Here is a 15,884-nt window from a genome sequence, read left to right on the forward strand (position 1 = left end):
CTACCAGCTGACACGAGAGAGAGGAAGAAAATAAAGTGGGAGGCAAAAAGAAAACAAGGCTTCTGGGAAAACAAACACAGGCCGATTACTTGGCACTTGTCCGTTAACTCTTTCCTTGACTGCAGGGTATGACGCGGCCGCCGAATCGCATAAATGCAAATAATGAAAATGACTTGAGTTTCATTGAATTTTCATTTTTATTGCAAATACAGATACAAAAGGTTCTTTAAAGACAGTACAAATACTTTGCAAAAGAACAGAAGTGTGTTGATACTGAGAGGTGGGGTGGGGAGCTTACCAAAAAAATAAAAAATAAAAAAATTCAAAAGCAAAACATACACACTGTAAAAAACCTCAATGATATATTTTCCAGTTCTTTCAGCCTTAGTTAAACTTAAAGACGATTTACAAATAACACATTTTTGGAAGCTAGCCCCGCCCCCCAACCCGCAAAGAAAGGCAAATACATACTTAAAATAGAGATTTAGGTAAGATAAATAAAAAACAAAAGATGATTACAGCATGTACCATTTTGTATTAGTACCTCCTGGGTTTCAAATCCAAATGAGAATGATGAGATATGCTGCGTACATTGTAAAACAAAAGACAATAATAAGACTAGAATGCAAAATAATTCATTCACAATAAAATTAAAGGAAATAAATAAATATTTTTTTGAGTGGGGGGGGTGGGCTGGGGAAGGCTGAGGGATTGGGTTATATCAGCGCGGAAGGAGACAGCAGGGGACAACCTAGAGGTCAAAGGGGACTTCCTGTAGCTGTCAAACACACGCTGCTGGACGGTAAGTGTAATCTCAGCTGTTGGCACGCACACACGCGCACACACACGCGTCTACAAAAGCTGAAGAAAATAAACCAAATTCAAGGCACGGGTGGTGGGAACGGCGTCTCATTGCTTTTTCAATGAATCTCTCCATTAAATGTAAATTGGAATGGCACATTAAAAAAAAATTAAAAAAAATCATCTAAAAAAAAAAAAGATGTTAGTTGTTGGACTGATTTAAAATACAAGCCTTTTCATTCTTATCAGAGACATGACCTTCATTAACAACCCATGTGGGTTGCAAACTGCCAGCGTATGAAGACAAAAAAAACAAAACAATAAAAAACATACACAGTACCTACAGAAATATTAACAAACAAATCCTCACAGAGGATTTTCTCAAGTCTTTTCATCTCTTCTAAAAATATATATCTATAAAGATTCTATCATGGTACAATAGTAAGGCACGGCGTGAGCCAATCGCAAGTCCGACTCTCCTCCTCATCAAGTGTCTGATTCAGAGAGCATCTGGATGGAAGCGGGGGGACGTCTCCTTGAAATAAAGTGTTTTGGGATGTATGTGGCTGTACATGTGTGTTGGATGTATTTGTGGGAGGGGTGTAGGGGCGGGGGTTCAGGGTCTGGTAAGCTGCGTGTAAACCGGTGCCTGCTCCCAGTGCTGGGGACTGCTCTGGGGGATGGAGGGCACCCCTGTGTTGTCGGCAATGGGCGTGTACATTGGCCTCTGGCTGGGGCTGCTCATGTAGCTGAAAGTCGAGTAGAGGCCCGAGCCCTGGGCTGCCCCCGCGTGGCTGTAGAACGAGGGCGCGCCCCCCTGGTGGTCGGTGAAGTCGTACTGCTGCGCCCTGGAGATGGCCGGGTACGACGTGGGGCTGTAGTGCTGCACGTTGAAGGAGCTGTAGGCCACGTGCTGCGGGGAGCCCTGCTGCTCACTGAAGTGGCTCGGGCTCAGCTGCTCCGTCTTGATCTGGGTCCGGTGCTGAGCCTGACCCGCCTCGGACCCGGCGCCACCTGCGTTACCCCCCAGGGTGGTGAGGGTGTGCTGCTGCTGTCCCTGTTGGTTCTGGCTTTTAGGCATCCAGGCCGCTCCTGCTGGCGGGCTGACCGGAGCACCGCCGCTGATGCTGTAGCTGCCGGTGTAGGCGACCGGTGTCCCGGGCCCGCTGACGGAACCCGGGTGGCCGTTCGGCGGGAGGTACTGGTCGAACTCGTTGACGTCGAAGGTCTCGATGTGGGAGATGACATCACTGCTCAACTCGCCGATGTCCACGTCGCGGAAGTCGATGTTCAGTTGCCGCTGGCTGGTGCCATCAGGGAGTGATCTGAGACCCCCTTCACGCTTAAGATCCATCTTGCCTGAGCTGAGATCAGTTTTTGGGGTAGTGGGAGGTGTTGGAGGTCCCTGGGAACCTGGAAAGCAAGATCACACTTGATTTAGATACAGCGATACTTTTGCTTGTAAAACACACAAATATGAAATGAACACACTCACAAGGAGCATGGACAAGACACTCACTGCGCTGGAAAAGGTAAATCACACTAGCTGCTTCTTATGATGTCACATACTAGGCCCCGCCCCCTTACTTGCATACAAATGTGCGTGCATGTACATGTGATTTAAACTTTATGAAAGCAGTTTATTTCTTTACATTAGGTTATACTTAGTTTGTGTTACTTATCTTTGATCATGTTTTGATTCGTACCATGCAGTGCTATTTTTCTTATATTAAAAAAATAACAAAGTAGGATGTTAATTAGTGAGCAGACACACTGAAAATTGAATTAATATAACCTACAAATAAACTAATAAATTTGACTACACACGTTGGATCAGAATTCCCCCCCCCCCAAAAAAAGAAAAAAATCTTGAACCTATAAGCTCACCTGAGTGCTCCCCGGGAGAGTGCACCTCTCCCAAGCTGGAGGCTGGAGAGTCTGCCTGCTGCAATGCTTTAAAGATGGCATTGGGAGAAATGTGAGTTTGCTCGCTGCCGTCCTCCGCCTCGCTTTGCCCGTTCTTCACCGACTTCCTCCGCCTTGGTTGGTACTTGTAGTCGGGGTGATCCTTCTTGTGCTGCACGCGGAGCCGCTCAGCCTCCTCCACGAACGGCCGCTTCTCGCCCTCATTGAGAAGTCTGTGCGCAAAAAGCAACTACGTGAGTGGCAAGCCCGTTGTGGTTTTTTCAAAGTACGAGGAGATGATTTAACACTTACCTCCAAAGTTTGCCCAACGTTTTGCTGAGCTCGGCGTTGTGCAGGTGCGGGTACTGGTCAGCCAGCTTTCTCCGCGCAGCCTGAGCCCAAACCATGAAGGCATTCATCGGTCTTTTCACGTGAGGCTTGTTCTTGGTAGATCCGTTTACGCGCACCGGCATGGGCACCAGGGTCCAGTCGTAGCCCTTGAGCACCTGGGACACGGCGTCGCGTATGCATGCGGGGAACTTATCGTCCTCGTCCTTCTTGAAGTCGCCCAGAGCCGCCTCCACTCGGAGCAGCGCGTTCTCCGACGGCCGCGTGTTTTCGGTGTCGGAACCGGAGCCGGACGGGCACGGAGAGCCCGCGGAGTCCTCGGACATGCTCGGGCTCGGGGCATCGGAAAGACACTTGTCTTGTTCCTCCGACATCTTCAGGTAGGGGTCGAGAAGATTCATACGAGAAACGGGTTGCTGCCAAATTTTACGCGTGAAACGGGAACGTCAACGCTGGCGCCTCGCGTGAGGGAAAATCTTTAAAAGCGACTTGCCAGAACGAATCTGGTCAAAGTCTTTAAACTTTGCAAAAATGTCCCTTCTTGTGCGTAAACTTGGTTTGGGAATAAACGGCTTTACGCACGGGCATCCAAAGATCAGTGCGTCGATCCACAGACAAAAAAAAAAAAATCTCAGCGTCTGACTTCAAATCTGTTGGATGAAATACGAAAAGGTTCTCCTTGCTCGTCTCCAAATAGAATCCCAGAACGCGTGAGTGCTCTGAACTGCAAAGTTGCTCGCTCACAGGCTTTATAAGAGCGTTACCATGGCGCGCAGGAAAGCCTGAATGTGATTGGTGGGCCGCGCGTGACGTCAACGTGTAGGAATTTGATACCATCACTTTCTCCTCATGTGTACCAGCGCACACACGCGCTTACGCACACGCACGCCGTTGCACACTCGCTGGTAGCGTAAAATATCAAAAAGAAGCTCACACAAGAAAATCACATTTCCCCTAAAGTCACCTTGTGAGCGGGTTTTTTATTTATTTGTTGTTTTTTTTTTAAATGAATAAATACAATCTTCAGTATTGAAAACGTGAATTTGCGCTGTCAAGTATCAAGAAACCAACAGTAAATAGTGCTACCTGCGTTGAAGAAACTTTGAATTTCCAGTACATCGTGTTTACCAATGGGGGGCGACAGAAGTCTGCCAGAAGCCACTAAAGAGGCAGAGGCCCTCTCATTGAAGGGAGAGGGACCGAGCTCCCCCAGACTGCTCCAGTGTTCCAGTTGCAGTTCACCAGATCAGCTTCTGATTTGTATCATCACATTTCAGCGATGGGATTATGTTCTTTCTGCTGACTGCTCACATTTTGTTTTTCTCTGTTCTGCTTTTTGATAAAATCTTCCTAACACTAGACTGTCATTTCTTATCTTTTTGGACTGAGCACTTAGATATAGTGGGTTAATTAATACAGTTAGAGCTTGAAAGGGCGTGGGGGCTTTGAAATTGATACATTTATATTTAAGAGTTTTTTTTTTCATAGAAAATACGTGCTAACATTTTACTTACTACAATCAATAAAAAAATAACGTAATTGTATAAAAGCTTCTTTTATTGCACAGAAGTATGAAAAAAAATAATTTTGAGGTTCAAGGTTTGCATTTTGGCTCCTGCCTTCTTGTCTAGAGTTTACGTTTTCTCTCTTCTGAAGTATCCTTTAGGCTCCACCTCCCACGTGACTTTAATGATGAATCTCAAGCATATACAAAGCGTTTTATGTGCCTTTTTAATTTCCTCTTCTTCATCTAAAAGCGAAAGACCAAACTCATAAAATGTAAACCGTGCATCTACTAACTTGTCTTCTCTCCTTAGCCAAACGGTGCAACACAAAAATGCTCTGCAGCGGTCAGTGAAGTGAACCTGCCTGCACACGCCCCATTTGATTGTTTATTATGCTTAGTGGAGATGTGGAAATGTAAATCTGGCTTGGGAGCTAATGTGGACAACATGTGCTACCTGAAGTTGCTTTTAATAGTTTGCAGATGTCAGGTCATTTCAATGTGGCTGCTTGCAGATTACAGACGCCCACAGCCTTTATTTTAACGGGCAGAATTTGGTCAACTGTTTCTATGCGGTCATGTAGGAGACTGAAAAGGTTTTGGGTGTGAGATGTTGTTCGCCACTCCTGCAATCTTTTTCTCTCGCTGACTAATTAGGCATGCGGTTTTAAAAACACTGAGTACATTCGTCCCTGTTCAAGTTTATTTACATCAGACATGCGTATTTAAGATCCTCCGTAACTAACACAAATAGGAAGGCCGACAGTATCGGCGCAGTCGCGTGTGCGCACCACGCGAACTCGTCAAAATGTGACGCCGTTTGCTTGCAGAGCGAGCGAGGCGTGAACGCATTGAGTCACAGAGCTGTGGCAGCCCGCTGGAAAACGTGGTGTTTACTCTCCAAAGAGTAAATACGGCTAATGGAGGTGTGCAAAGAAGAAAAGCAGAAGGAGGGAACGGATGAAGAGAATCAGACGGGTGGGGGTGAAAAATGGAAGAATGAAACCCGAGTCGCACGCAGGATTTGGCGTTTTTTTGGTGCGTTTGTGATCAATTCTGCCGTTTTCCATGCCGCTTGAGCTAGCTATATGACCGCTAACTTTGGGTGAAAGACGGTCCCTGGTCAATTGCCAAGAACGACTGGCGCCTGAGGCAAAATCAGTCATATTTAAAATACGTTTGGGAAACATTGATGAAAGTTACTCCAAATAGTACCGTTAAAAGGCACACAGTAGATGTGCAAAAGTGATGGGGCCGATACCGATAACCGATATTTGAAGCCAATATTCATTTGTTGAAAAAAAGGGGTAAAATGGTGTAAAAAATTGGAAAACTCAAAAACTTGAGTTAGTTTAAATGCCTTTAAGCACATGTTTATTAAACAACTTTAGTGCTTTACAACATGTCAAAGCTTTTGTTTTAGACTTTAGAAAATAGACAATTTAGTTTTAAAAACATTCTTTTTTAGTAAGTTTACTATGTCAAATAGTTTTCTTTTTGTTGTGAGTTTTAGTAGACTGACATTTATTAAAATTTCGGCAAAATCTGTTGCCCGTTGCCTCCTGACATGCGTGAGACTCGAGGTGAAAAAGCAAACAGGCAGCTTACCGGTTGGCTGCACACGGAAACAATCAGATGGCATTGTAGGCGGGCCAATCTGCTTCTGCGGGCGAGGCCACCAGCACAGCAGCGAGTGAGAAGTATGCTGCAACGAGCCAAAATAACACAGCTTATAATTTATCAGCCTTGAAAGGTAAAAAAAAAAAGGCCCATAATCGTCACAATACCATATTAGGCTACGGTAATCGGTCTATGACTAATGTGCAACCTATCCAAAGTTGATAAAAATAAGGATCATTTTACGCTAATGCTGCTAAGAAACAAGCTCCGTGGAAGGCAAAATGACATTAATGACGAAAAAACAAATCAACAATGGATAGCAAGAACAATTTCACATATGATTAAATGCCTCAACTGTCAAATTTACATAGCATATAAAACACGGCGTCACTTCAAATGACCTTCCTCCCACAGACCGTTCATGTAAACACAGCAACATATGGCTGAACGCACTTCCTCTCATCCTCCTCCACATGCCACACACACATAAGATCAGCCCTTAAAAGGATTTGATAAAAAGTCATTTCAAAAGTAACTTTTTGCAGATGCGTGACTGATTAGATTTGCTTGACAACGGTTTAAAAGAAATCGCTCTGCGTTTGTGCCGCAGCCACACTTGTCAGGAATAGCGACGTAGTCGCGGTGAATTTATATCCGCTAAGGTTCATTCTATCCTAATGTACCCCTTGAGGCTAATTATTGGACTTCAAGGTTGCTGTGTGTACATTCCCCAGGGTCAAAAAAAAGGTGCAGGTATTTCTTGAGAAAGTAAAAGTCAAGTTTGGATGCAGTACAGATACAATCCCAGTGATGAGATATCCCCCCCCCGTTAGGCACACTTCCACTCGAGTAAGTGCAGTTAGAGCTGAGGGCGGCAAGACAGAATTACGTCTTGGGAAACTTCTCATCTTGACTTGAAGCTACAGCGTCAAATTTTGAGCAAACAGTGAGAGTCAACTGCTAAACTGGGCTTTTCTTTCCCTGCAGGGCCGCTTTTGCATTTCGACTTTTACACTCAGAAGGAATAAGACGGCTGCATCTCGGGTTTCGATATAATGTGGATGTATTTACGTTCCATTGTCAAAACTGTCAGTTTAAGCATCGGGAGTACATTGTTTCATTTGGTGTCGGTTGAGTTAACTCCTCTCAGCGGTCACAACATTAGGTACCCCAGACCGAGCGCTAATGCAAAAGCTGTGCAAATAAATGTCTCTGCAAAGATAATAACGCTCACTTTTGACACCGTCAGAGAGGTATGAATTTCCGACAATATTTATTTTTGCAGTTTGCAGTGGTATAGAACTCATTTATTTCCCCATGAATCTTCTGATGATTTATTCCAATCAGAACTCAGCAGCATTATTTTGCATGAGAGTAACTAGTACAGTAAAAATCATCTTTTCTTCATTTTTGTTGTATTCTCTCTCTCGGGAAAAAAATTAAAAAAATATAAAGCATGGAAAAATACACATGAATAATCATCATCATCTAAAAAAAAAAAAGGAGGAAGGCCTTCCTGTCAAAAATGCCTTTTAATAGCTGGAGTGGCCCTTCATATGACGCGTATTGAAGTACTTAGGAAATGGAGAGAATTTGAGGAAAGCATCTCATGTCTGGGTGTGGGCAGTCTTCAGATAGGTGCGATATGCCATTCTTAGAAAGTCTGACGTGATGAATGGCCGCCTCGGGCTTTTGCGCAGCTGTTCCGCTCTGATCTGAGCGTCTGAGCACCGAGTGTTTGTTGACACAACGTCATTCAGCATCTCATGTTGTTTGAACAACACTTAGGGAAGACCCAGGCAACTCCCCATGCGGGAGGATGACACCGTTGACCATCAATCATTTCGCCGATTCGCTTCTGTCTGCTTCTCACTTAGGGTCTCATTCTGAGCCACCAGTGTCGCGGCACTAGCAAGCAATTTTGCTGCGGTAAATGTCCGGATATTCGCAGATCAGCGATAAAAGTATATATTTTTTTTCGTTCTCTTGTGATGACTTGCAAAAGAATTGTTGAAGTGAATCAAGGAGTTTCTGCTTTGAGTGCTGCCATCTTGTGGCATCTTGATTGCAAGGAACTATGTTGAAGTGAGTTGAGGAGTTTCATTTGGACAAAATTAGCGCTTGTTGCGCCTAGCTTGTGGCATCGATATGCAATTACAAACCCTATTAGGGATGGGTTAATCACTCATGGATTCTTGTGGCATGGCTTGCACAGTATGGCCCGGGGGCCACATCCGGTCCTCCCACCGTTTCCGATCGGCCCTCCTAGCAACTATTTCTCCAAAAAAGAAACAAACAAAGATGACACTGGTCTTAATGTTAGCACCATTTTTTATTTCCTGAATGGGTGACGTGGAATTGGCCTGATAATATTGCAAAGTACTGTTTCAAATGAACAATTTGGGTGAATTGTAAGTCAATTTCTTGTAGTACTATCATGAGGTTAAAAAATGTTGAAAGTAGAGCTGATATAAGCTGTGCTAAATTTAAAATAGTGACGAGTGGTATGATGTCACACTATTCGGTATACTGTTAGTAGCTGACACAAAATCACCATCGAGACACTCAGAATTTACCGACCAGAGCCGTACCATGGTGAATGCAGCCTAGCAGGACTACCTGGTGGAAATTTGGCTTCTGACTGAAAAGGAACCTTTATACCAACCGTACCTAATTAAGTAGGCAGTACGAGTCAAACTATGAAATATAAATGATCACTTTATGTCTGCTCACTTTTTCCCAGCAGCTTGACGCGCCGCTGATTAAAATATGTGCATTAGTCGATCAAACCGCACCGTACACGGGGTAGGGAAAGCAAGAGGAAACCCAATCCACTTAGGCCGAGTCCAAAAAGCCACAAAGGAGTACCGTTTCCCTCCGAAGATATAGCTTGTGCAAACAGCGCTCGCTTTAACAATAACAATGGTCTCAAGCAGCCAGGCCAAGCTAACTAATGACAGATCCACACCTTAATGTTGAGCGCTTGTTTGGGTTTAAGTGAGGGACGGCGTGTGTATGCGAGCGGGTGGTTTTGGTGGGTAAGAATGGCAGTTGTCAGCAGGTGGCTCGTGCCGCTGGAAAACTCACGGACGTGCGATGGGAGCCGAGATTGAAGGAGAAAACCTCTGACACAGCGTAACGCTACTCGAGCCCGGCGGCGGAGGATGTCCAACCATAACGTGGCGGCGCATTTATGCAGCTTACTGAATGGTGCAAGATGGTCTAATGAGGGCAGCGTGGCTTTTTGTCTCATAGCCAGCAGGGTTTGATTTCCTTTTCTTTCCTCGGTGTCTACAGATGGAAACCGGAGCCCTAAAATGTGTGATGTTTTAATCTTCTGCAGGAGAAGAAGATGCAATGAACCTAAAAGCGAGAGGGTAAGAAGTGGCCCGCTACAATTTCCATCTTGAAATGCTGAGAGAACCTGTCATCAGGGTGGAATGGCCAGCTGGGGTAACCGGGCAGATGCCCGGTGGGCCGATATCTTTTGTCCCGATGCGGTGGTATTTAAGATTATTTTCCTCCATTTTATCCAAAGAGACCCACTCACAATTCAGAGAGAGCAGCGCTTTGATCAATTTTAGTTAGGAAACCAATCACTGTCAGTGGCAGAGGTACATGGTAGCCATGGACGGTCAGGAGTCATTTCTGAATACAAATTGTATAATTTTTCTCATTTTCAATTATGTGCCAGCCAATAAAATCTGTGCCACAACCTAGACCTGCTTTTATCTGCTCAAGTCCATTTTCTGTCACCAAATTGTCAGTTGTGCCGGGGGGGGTGTAAATAAAAACACCCTCATGCATGGAGCGGCACGTAAAGTAGAAAATGAAGATGCAGCAGTTTTTACGTCGAGCACAGGTTGCCCTAGCTATAAAAAAGAGGGCGGTTATTTAAGGCATTGTGACAGATCCGAGCAATTAGATTTTTGCCAGTATATACACTATTCAGAAAAAAAAAAAGTTTGACATATTCAGCTTCCAGAGGACACTTCAGAATGAACCACTACAACTTTTAGGCCAAACCTGAATATTGTTTGCTTAATGTCTGGCCTGCCACTAGTTTTTATGAGTTGAATTATTAATTACTACTTTTTTTGCGAGGCAGATATTGTTCAAACATCATTTCCTCACAGCATGTTGAACAGGCAGAACGATTTATGAAAAGGTGATGATATCTCAGCACTTTAGCTGCCGTCTGTCACCCAAGTTAGGCGTCATTCCACTTCCCACCGCAACCATCCGTTCCACCACCAAGGAATGGAAGGCTTTGAAATGTAAAACGGCACAAAAATTCATTGCAGGCCACACAGGAGAGCAGAATTTGGTCTTCCCATGGAATTTATTGGACATATTTATTCCCCATAACTACACTATAGGTAAATAGGAGTCAATCAGGGCAGGTGCATCTGTAGGTTGTGTTGCTAATTTTCAGAATATCACAATGAGAGGTTAAATTTGTTATTTTATTATTTTACAAATATATATATATATTTTTTTTTAAATGATTTTATTTTGTGTGACCAATTGAGGTCAATTGGAAGAATAAATAAAGTTAAACGTCTACCTTTTATCATTCTTTAAATTTTTTAAAGACATTTTAAAAATATTGTGTTATTAACAAGCAAACTTAAATGAACTTTAATACTGCAATTATTCTTTTTTTTATTTTTTTTTTTTTATTTATTTTTTTTAACACCTGACCCTTCATTGGCTTTGCACCGCCCAGTTGTGTGGTTTGTTTACTGTGCTGTTCCCGCTGTGCACATCTTGACCTCGTGGGGGGCAGTGTGGTGCACGCATGCACAAAACACACCTTGAGTCCTTTGGTTGAATGACCCCGGCGTGACCCCAACCAATGAAAAAGAAGTCAGCTTCCTTGGTACAAGGAAGAAGGAGGATCAAAATGTTTGGCTAGAAGGCAACCAAAAAAAAGCTAAAAAATAATTGGCTTGTGCTGATTATTGGAGCATGAGGACCGACTATGGACTCTATAAAAAAAAACAAAAAACAATCCCCTACAAACAGCTGGCAGGTAAGCACTGAGATGATCAATTAAACCTTGTTGGTGTTCAAAAAAATAACTAAAAGAGGAAGTTTAAAGTTAGTCTTCGGTTCAGTGATATTTAATTATGCTTTGAAATTAAATGCGGTGATAAAAGTTGCAACACTCCTACAAACCAACATTTTTTTTTTTATACAATATCACAATGTTATATATAAAGTCCATGTCTACTCGCTTGACTTATCTTTAAATATGATAATCTACCCATGAAGCTTGCAGTTAGTTTAGTCATTTTGCATTGCATGTAGCAGGAAATGAGTGAGGTACAGCACACCTGAATCAAAATGTCCTCTCCGAAACTCTCCGCCAACACAAATGCGTTGTCTGGTCCATTTAGATCCAGGAGCTTAAACTTGATTCATCCCCCTTTTTTAAAATTTTAATTTATTTAATTTATTTATTTAATTCATTTATTTAATTTATTTATTTAATTTATTTATTTAATTAGTTAATTTATTAATTTATTTTTTTCCTAGTGTTATATGTGGCGATTGGCAAATTGCCTTGTCTGATTTTCTGCCAAGCTGTGAATATTGTATTAGTGCATATTGTTTCTTTTTTCAGGTAACCTCCTCATTGTCGAATGTACGTTATTAATTTGCACTAGGCTTTCTCCTTGACTTAGCAGACTTTGACTCATATAACAAAATGTTCAAAAATAATTTGCTCTCTGCAGTTTAATTAATAAGTCTTTGTGTCCGCTTTGCTCCTCAGGGCCTGGACGCATTGCTATCACTGACTGAAAAATGGATCCCCAAGTTCATTCAGACATGAGGCAGGAGTACTCAAGACCGCTCATCTGCCAATGCAAGGTAAGGGTCTCGAGAATATTGCTGAACTCAAGTATTGTGCATTTGTGAGCCAGACCAAAAAGATGAATGTTTTAAAAAGATGTTATTCTAATCTTAGCTACTCGTGGAGCTCCTTGTCGAACCTCTCAGGCACTGTCCCATTACTTTTGCCTCACATTAACTGATTTCAGTCTCATGGCTAAAGTGATACCATGAGCCAGTAGGCTGCCTCGGGGGATCCTCAGTAGGAACTTGGCATTGCAAGCTGGATGGAGTGCTGGGCGTCGTTGGGAAGTAATGAGGGATGTTGACTCTAAGGTGACGAGGGTGGGCGGATGTGACCGCTAAACGAGACGCTTGCCAGGTAAACACGGCGCCATCACGATGCCAGAGCGGTCTTGTTTGTGATGTGATGCAGCGTGTGGGCGGCCCAAGTGTGTTTGCGAGGCTTTCTGTCTGACTCGGAAGACACTGGAGATGGTGATGTGGACGTGTTAAAAGTGATCAAGTGTTATTTAGGACGAACAAGCGCTCGGCATTGAATCAGGCGTTAAGAGTAAATATTTCCTGTTCTCTCAAATATTTAGTTGGATTTTCGACAAAACTGACTGGTTGGTTTTTAAGTTTTATTTTCAGTCACTTTCTGCTTAGCAGGTCTGCTTCATAGTAAAGAGTTGGCGGTAGATAGAAATGGAACATTTTTCATCTGGCATGAGAATGTCAGTAAAAAAAAAAAAGAATTTAAGGTGTATATTTTATTGTCTCTCTGCTGTTTAGTTAATGTTAGCTAAAATTTGCAGTGGAGTTTTTCTTATGCTTGGCGGCACAAGTTTTTTTTTTTCTTCCATCAGTTGTATGATAAGTTAGGAATACTCATAGTTGGTTGTGTTCTTGATTATGGATCAATATCAGCTGTCTCATGGGGCCCCTTCTAACCTGGCCCCTCGCCTGTTGTCGTCTCTGACTACAGCAGTAATTGATCATTTTTAACGTTTGCGTCCCAAAACTACCAAAAATGAACCGAGTTGTTGTCATGAAACGTACCCTGCCGTGTGTACGCGCCACCACCCCTCTCCGAAACCCGCTGCGGCAAGCGAGTGGCGGAGTAGCCGAGCACCGCATGCAACAGGCAGCGCTCTGTCTATCTCATAGGCTCATTGAGTCGTGCGGTTTGGCAGGTCCGACTGCGACGTAGGTGGTTCCCGGTGAAGATATGGAGGCCTGTGTGTGCCCGGCTTAAGTATTCACTTTCGCTTAGCCATTAGGACACATTGCACATTGAAAATAGTGTGAGTCGCCGCGGAAAGTGCCTAGCCTTGCTCTGAGGCTTTCTGGCATTTATCCTGCAAACTCAAATTTAATATTCTAATAAGAGAACCTTTTGGCTGAGCTAATACAAATAGCCCCAGATAAGTGCTCACTATAGCCCAACTGGCCGTTCACTAACAGGTCTTGGCTATTGGGTCCGTCCAGCCAAACATATACAGTATGAGCACGGCTCTATATCAAAGGCCCACATGTGGACTTGAAATGTTTGCTTGGATTGACCGCTTTTTAATAAACTCATTTGGGTTCTGTACATAGTGTTAATGCGGAGGCAAAACACGAGCTAAAACCTTTTGACGTCGGTCTGGGTAATACGGCTTATAGGGAGCTTAGACAACTTCCCAGAAGACGCACAGCGCCCTGAAGGTGTTTCCTCGCACAGACGGCCTTTGTGCGACACGCTTACCGTGTTCTCATCACGGGGGTCTTTCAGGTTGATCTGAGGCGCGAGGTTATGTTGTAGACCTTGGTGGAGTTCTGCTCACTTCTGCATGCTGGATTGTTTGAGGCTTTTTAGAAGACACTGCGGGTTCGAGAAAGTAGCTAACGATGCACTTCGAGTGCTCAATGAAAAACTTTTATTAACGAGTGCATTGATTGTCTTTAACGCCGGCTATGCTCAGGAATAATCGGATTTGTGCATGAGAACCTCCTCCATAGATGACGCAACTTGTGGTGGTTTTTGTATTTGTTGCTATTATGGTCCAAAATATTTCTTGACATTAAACTGACCCATGGTGCATAAAAAATTGTGCCGTATCAGCAAGAACGGCACACTAGCAGCCGTGATGGCTGGAAATACACCGGCCGTTCGAGATAAGATGTGAATTTTCCCGATGGCCACCCTGCCTCTGGTGTGAATGTGAGTGTGAACATCTGTATGTGCTCTCTGATTGGCAGGCGACTCAGGCAAGGTGTATTCCACATTTTGCCCTAAGTCATTGCTTTTTTCAATGCATTTAATCTGGTTAAGAGAATCTGCTCTTATTCTTGTCATATTAATATTCAAGTTATTCATTTAATTCGTGATGTTTGACATTTCTGGTAAGGAATAAAGTTTTTAAAAGTTTGCCTTAATGGGGCCAAAGACCCACCCGAGATCTCCTACCTAGAATTTTATGCACTGATAATATAGTTGAATAATATAAAGGAGTGCATTCACAGTGGCCTTTAGCCGTCTAATATTCATTCCCTTTCTGTTTATTTCCAATGTTTACCTTTTTTCTCCCTGAAGGTAAAATATGCACCCCATTAACCGTGCGGTTAAGTAGCCCATATTAATTCAGGCCCACGTGTAGTCTGACGCGTCGCCGGCCTCGTCCCGTGACGTGATGCGATGCGCCGTTCCCGTTCTGCATCCCGCACTTCAATGGCGGCCCCTCGCTAGGTGCCAAGTGATTTTTATCTCTGGCTAAACAGTTCCCTTCCAATCGGGCCTCTCTTAGGAGCATATGAATACACTTTACACTCACGCGAAGGAAAACAGGTAACTTGAGATCGGGCTTGGAGCGAGAGCAGAGACTGCAGGTAAAAAAAAAAAAATTTAAAAAAAGGGCTGCAGTGTGTCAGCATACGTGCGTGTGCGCAGTGTGTCAACTTAGACTTGTTCACACTCTCGGTGTGTTTGCATCCAGGAGAACATTCAAATTCAAACACAGCAAAGTTTAAGGGAAAGTGTCCCTGAATTCATTCCAGGTTCATCAGCGCAACTCAGACGTAAACCGGGTTCTGTTTTTGTCATTCAATAAAAATCACAAAAATAAAAAGCACCTCATTGGACATAATTTCAGCCAAGTACTTTTGTCCCGCATTAGCGAGTCGGTGTCATTCCTGCTGATGATTGCCAGCAGCCACACGGCGTGGATGACTGAGCAGAAGTCTTACTTCTGGGAAGTGATCATTAGCACTCTTACTTGTTTTCTGTCTCAGCTCGAGGCAATTTTGAGTAGCTTTTTGTCAAAAGACACTTGAGAGTGTTGTCATTCATTTGACTCCCTCCATTTGTGCTGACCGTAACGTCGTTTTTTTTTTTATTTTAGTCACACTGAACACCAAAATAAAACTCTAGTGTTGCTCTGTAAATTTCAAGGGGCAAGGGACGGAGCCCTGCGGCCAATAGCGAAAATCTGTGAGGATTATATCTAAAGTAATTGCCTTTTGGGGTCGCAAGATGGCGCCAGAGCACTATTTTCTTTCAAAGTGAAGCTCCTGCACTCAGTTCAACATAGCTGGTAGTGTATTCCTCCCTGGTTTTGATTGTAATCTTAAAATGTGGTACCATATTTTAAATCTAATTTCAAGTGGATATTTAGTTTTGAAGGTCGATCAAATGGACGTTCTGTATATTCTGCTGCGGGGACTCAATTTTCCCGCTCCAACACCAGCGCTCACGTCAGATGAAAGCATAGTTAGGAACTGGCTCTCTATACTTTATTTTAACCTTTATGCATTCACTAAAATTCTTAATGGGCCCAATCTGACCTTTTTCATTCGCACGTTGACATGTGGGAGCTGCTCTGGGCGA

General features: G+C 43.5%; 1 protein-coding gene and 2 long non-coding RNA genes across 3 annotated transcripts in view; 2 read left to right on the plus strand and 1 right to left on the minus strand.

Annotated features, from left to right (window-relative positions):
- The window catches only part of LOC148317241 (uncharacterized), a 57,096-nt gene extending 47,407 nt beyond the window's left edge, over positions 1–9,689 (plus strand). Inside the window, exon 3 of the long non-coding RNA XR_015839988.1 lies at positions 9,522–9,689. This is a non-coding gene — a long non-coding RNA (uncharacterized LOC148317241). The remainder of the gene's footprint in view (positions 1–9,521) is intronic.
- Positions 185–3,761, minus strand: LOC148317242 (transcription factor Sox-9-B-like). The gene is made up of 3 exons (XM_088283933.1): positions 3,019–3,761; positions 2,689–2,939; positions 185–2,214 (listed from the first exon to the last, which is right to left on the minus strand). The coding sequence occupies exons 1-3, from the start codon at positions 3,453–3,455 to the stop codon at positions 1,418–1,420; spliced, it is 1,485 nt and encodes a 494-aa protein (XP_088140059.1). The 5' UTR covers positions 3,456–3,761; the 3' UTR covers positions 185–1,417.
- A 1,388-nt stretch (positions 9,690–11,077) lies between the features above and the next one.
- LOC148317243 (uncharacterized) overlaps positions 11,078–15,884 on the plus strand; it is a 103,497-nt gene continuing 98,690 nt past the window's right edge. The window contains exons 1-2 of the long non-coding RNA XR_015840089.1: positions 11,078–11,213; positions 11,958–12,055. This is a non-coding gene — a long non-coding RNA (uncharacterized LOC148317243). The remainder of the gene's footprint in view (positions 11,214–11,957; positions 12,056–15,884) is intronic.

Source organism: Idiotropiscis lumnitzeri, chromosome 20 (genome assembly GCF_059441095.1).
Source record: "Idiotropiscis lumnitzeri isolate Australia: NSW breed Sydney's pygmy pipehorse chromosome 20, RoL_Ilum_1.0, whole genome shotgun sequence".
In the NCBI taxonomy this organism is placed as follows: domain Eukaryota; kingdom Metazoa; phylum Chordata; class Actinopteri; order Syngnathiformes; family Syngnathidae; genus Idiotropiscis; species Idiotropiscis lumnitzeri.

What these genes read in the sequence shown, in the direction of transcription:
- LOC148317242 (XM_088283933.1), bottom strand. Translation starts at nt 3,455, where the DNA reads ATGAATCTTCTCGACCCCTACCTGAAGATGTCGGAGGAACAAGACAAG. An exon ending in ACGTTGGGCAAACTTTGGAG is followed by an intron (nt 2,940 to 3,018) that starts GTAAGTGTTAAA and finishes TTTTGCGCACAG; the next exon opens with ACTTCTCAATGAGGGCGAGA. An exon ending in CTCTCCCGGGGAGCACTCAG is followed by an intron (nt 2,215 to 2,688) that starts GTGAGCTTATAG and finishes CTTGCTTTCCAG; the next exon opens with GTTCCCAGGGACCTCCAACA.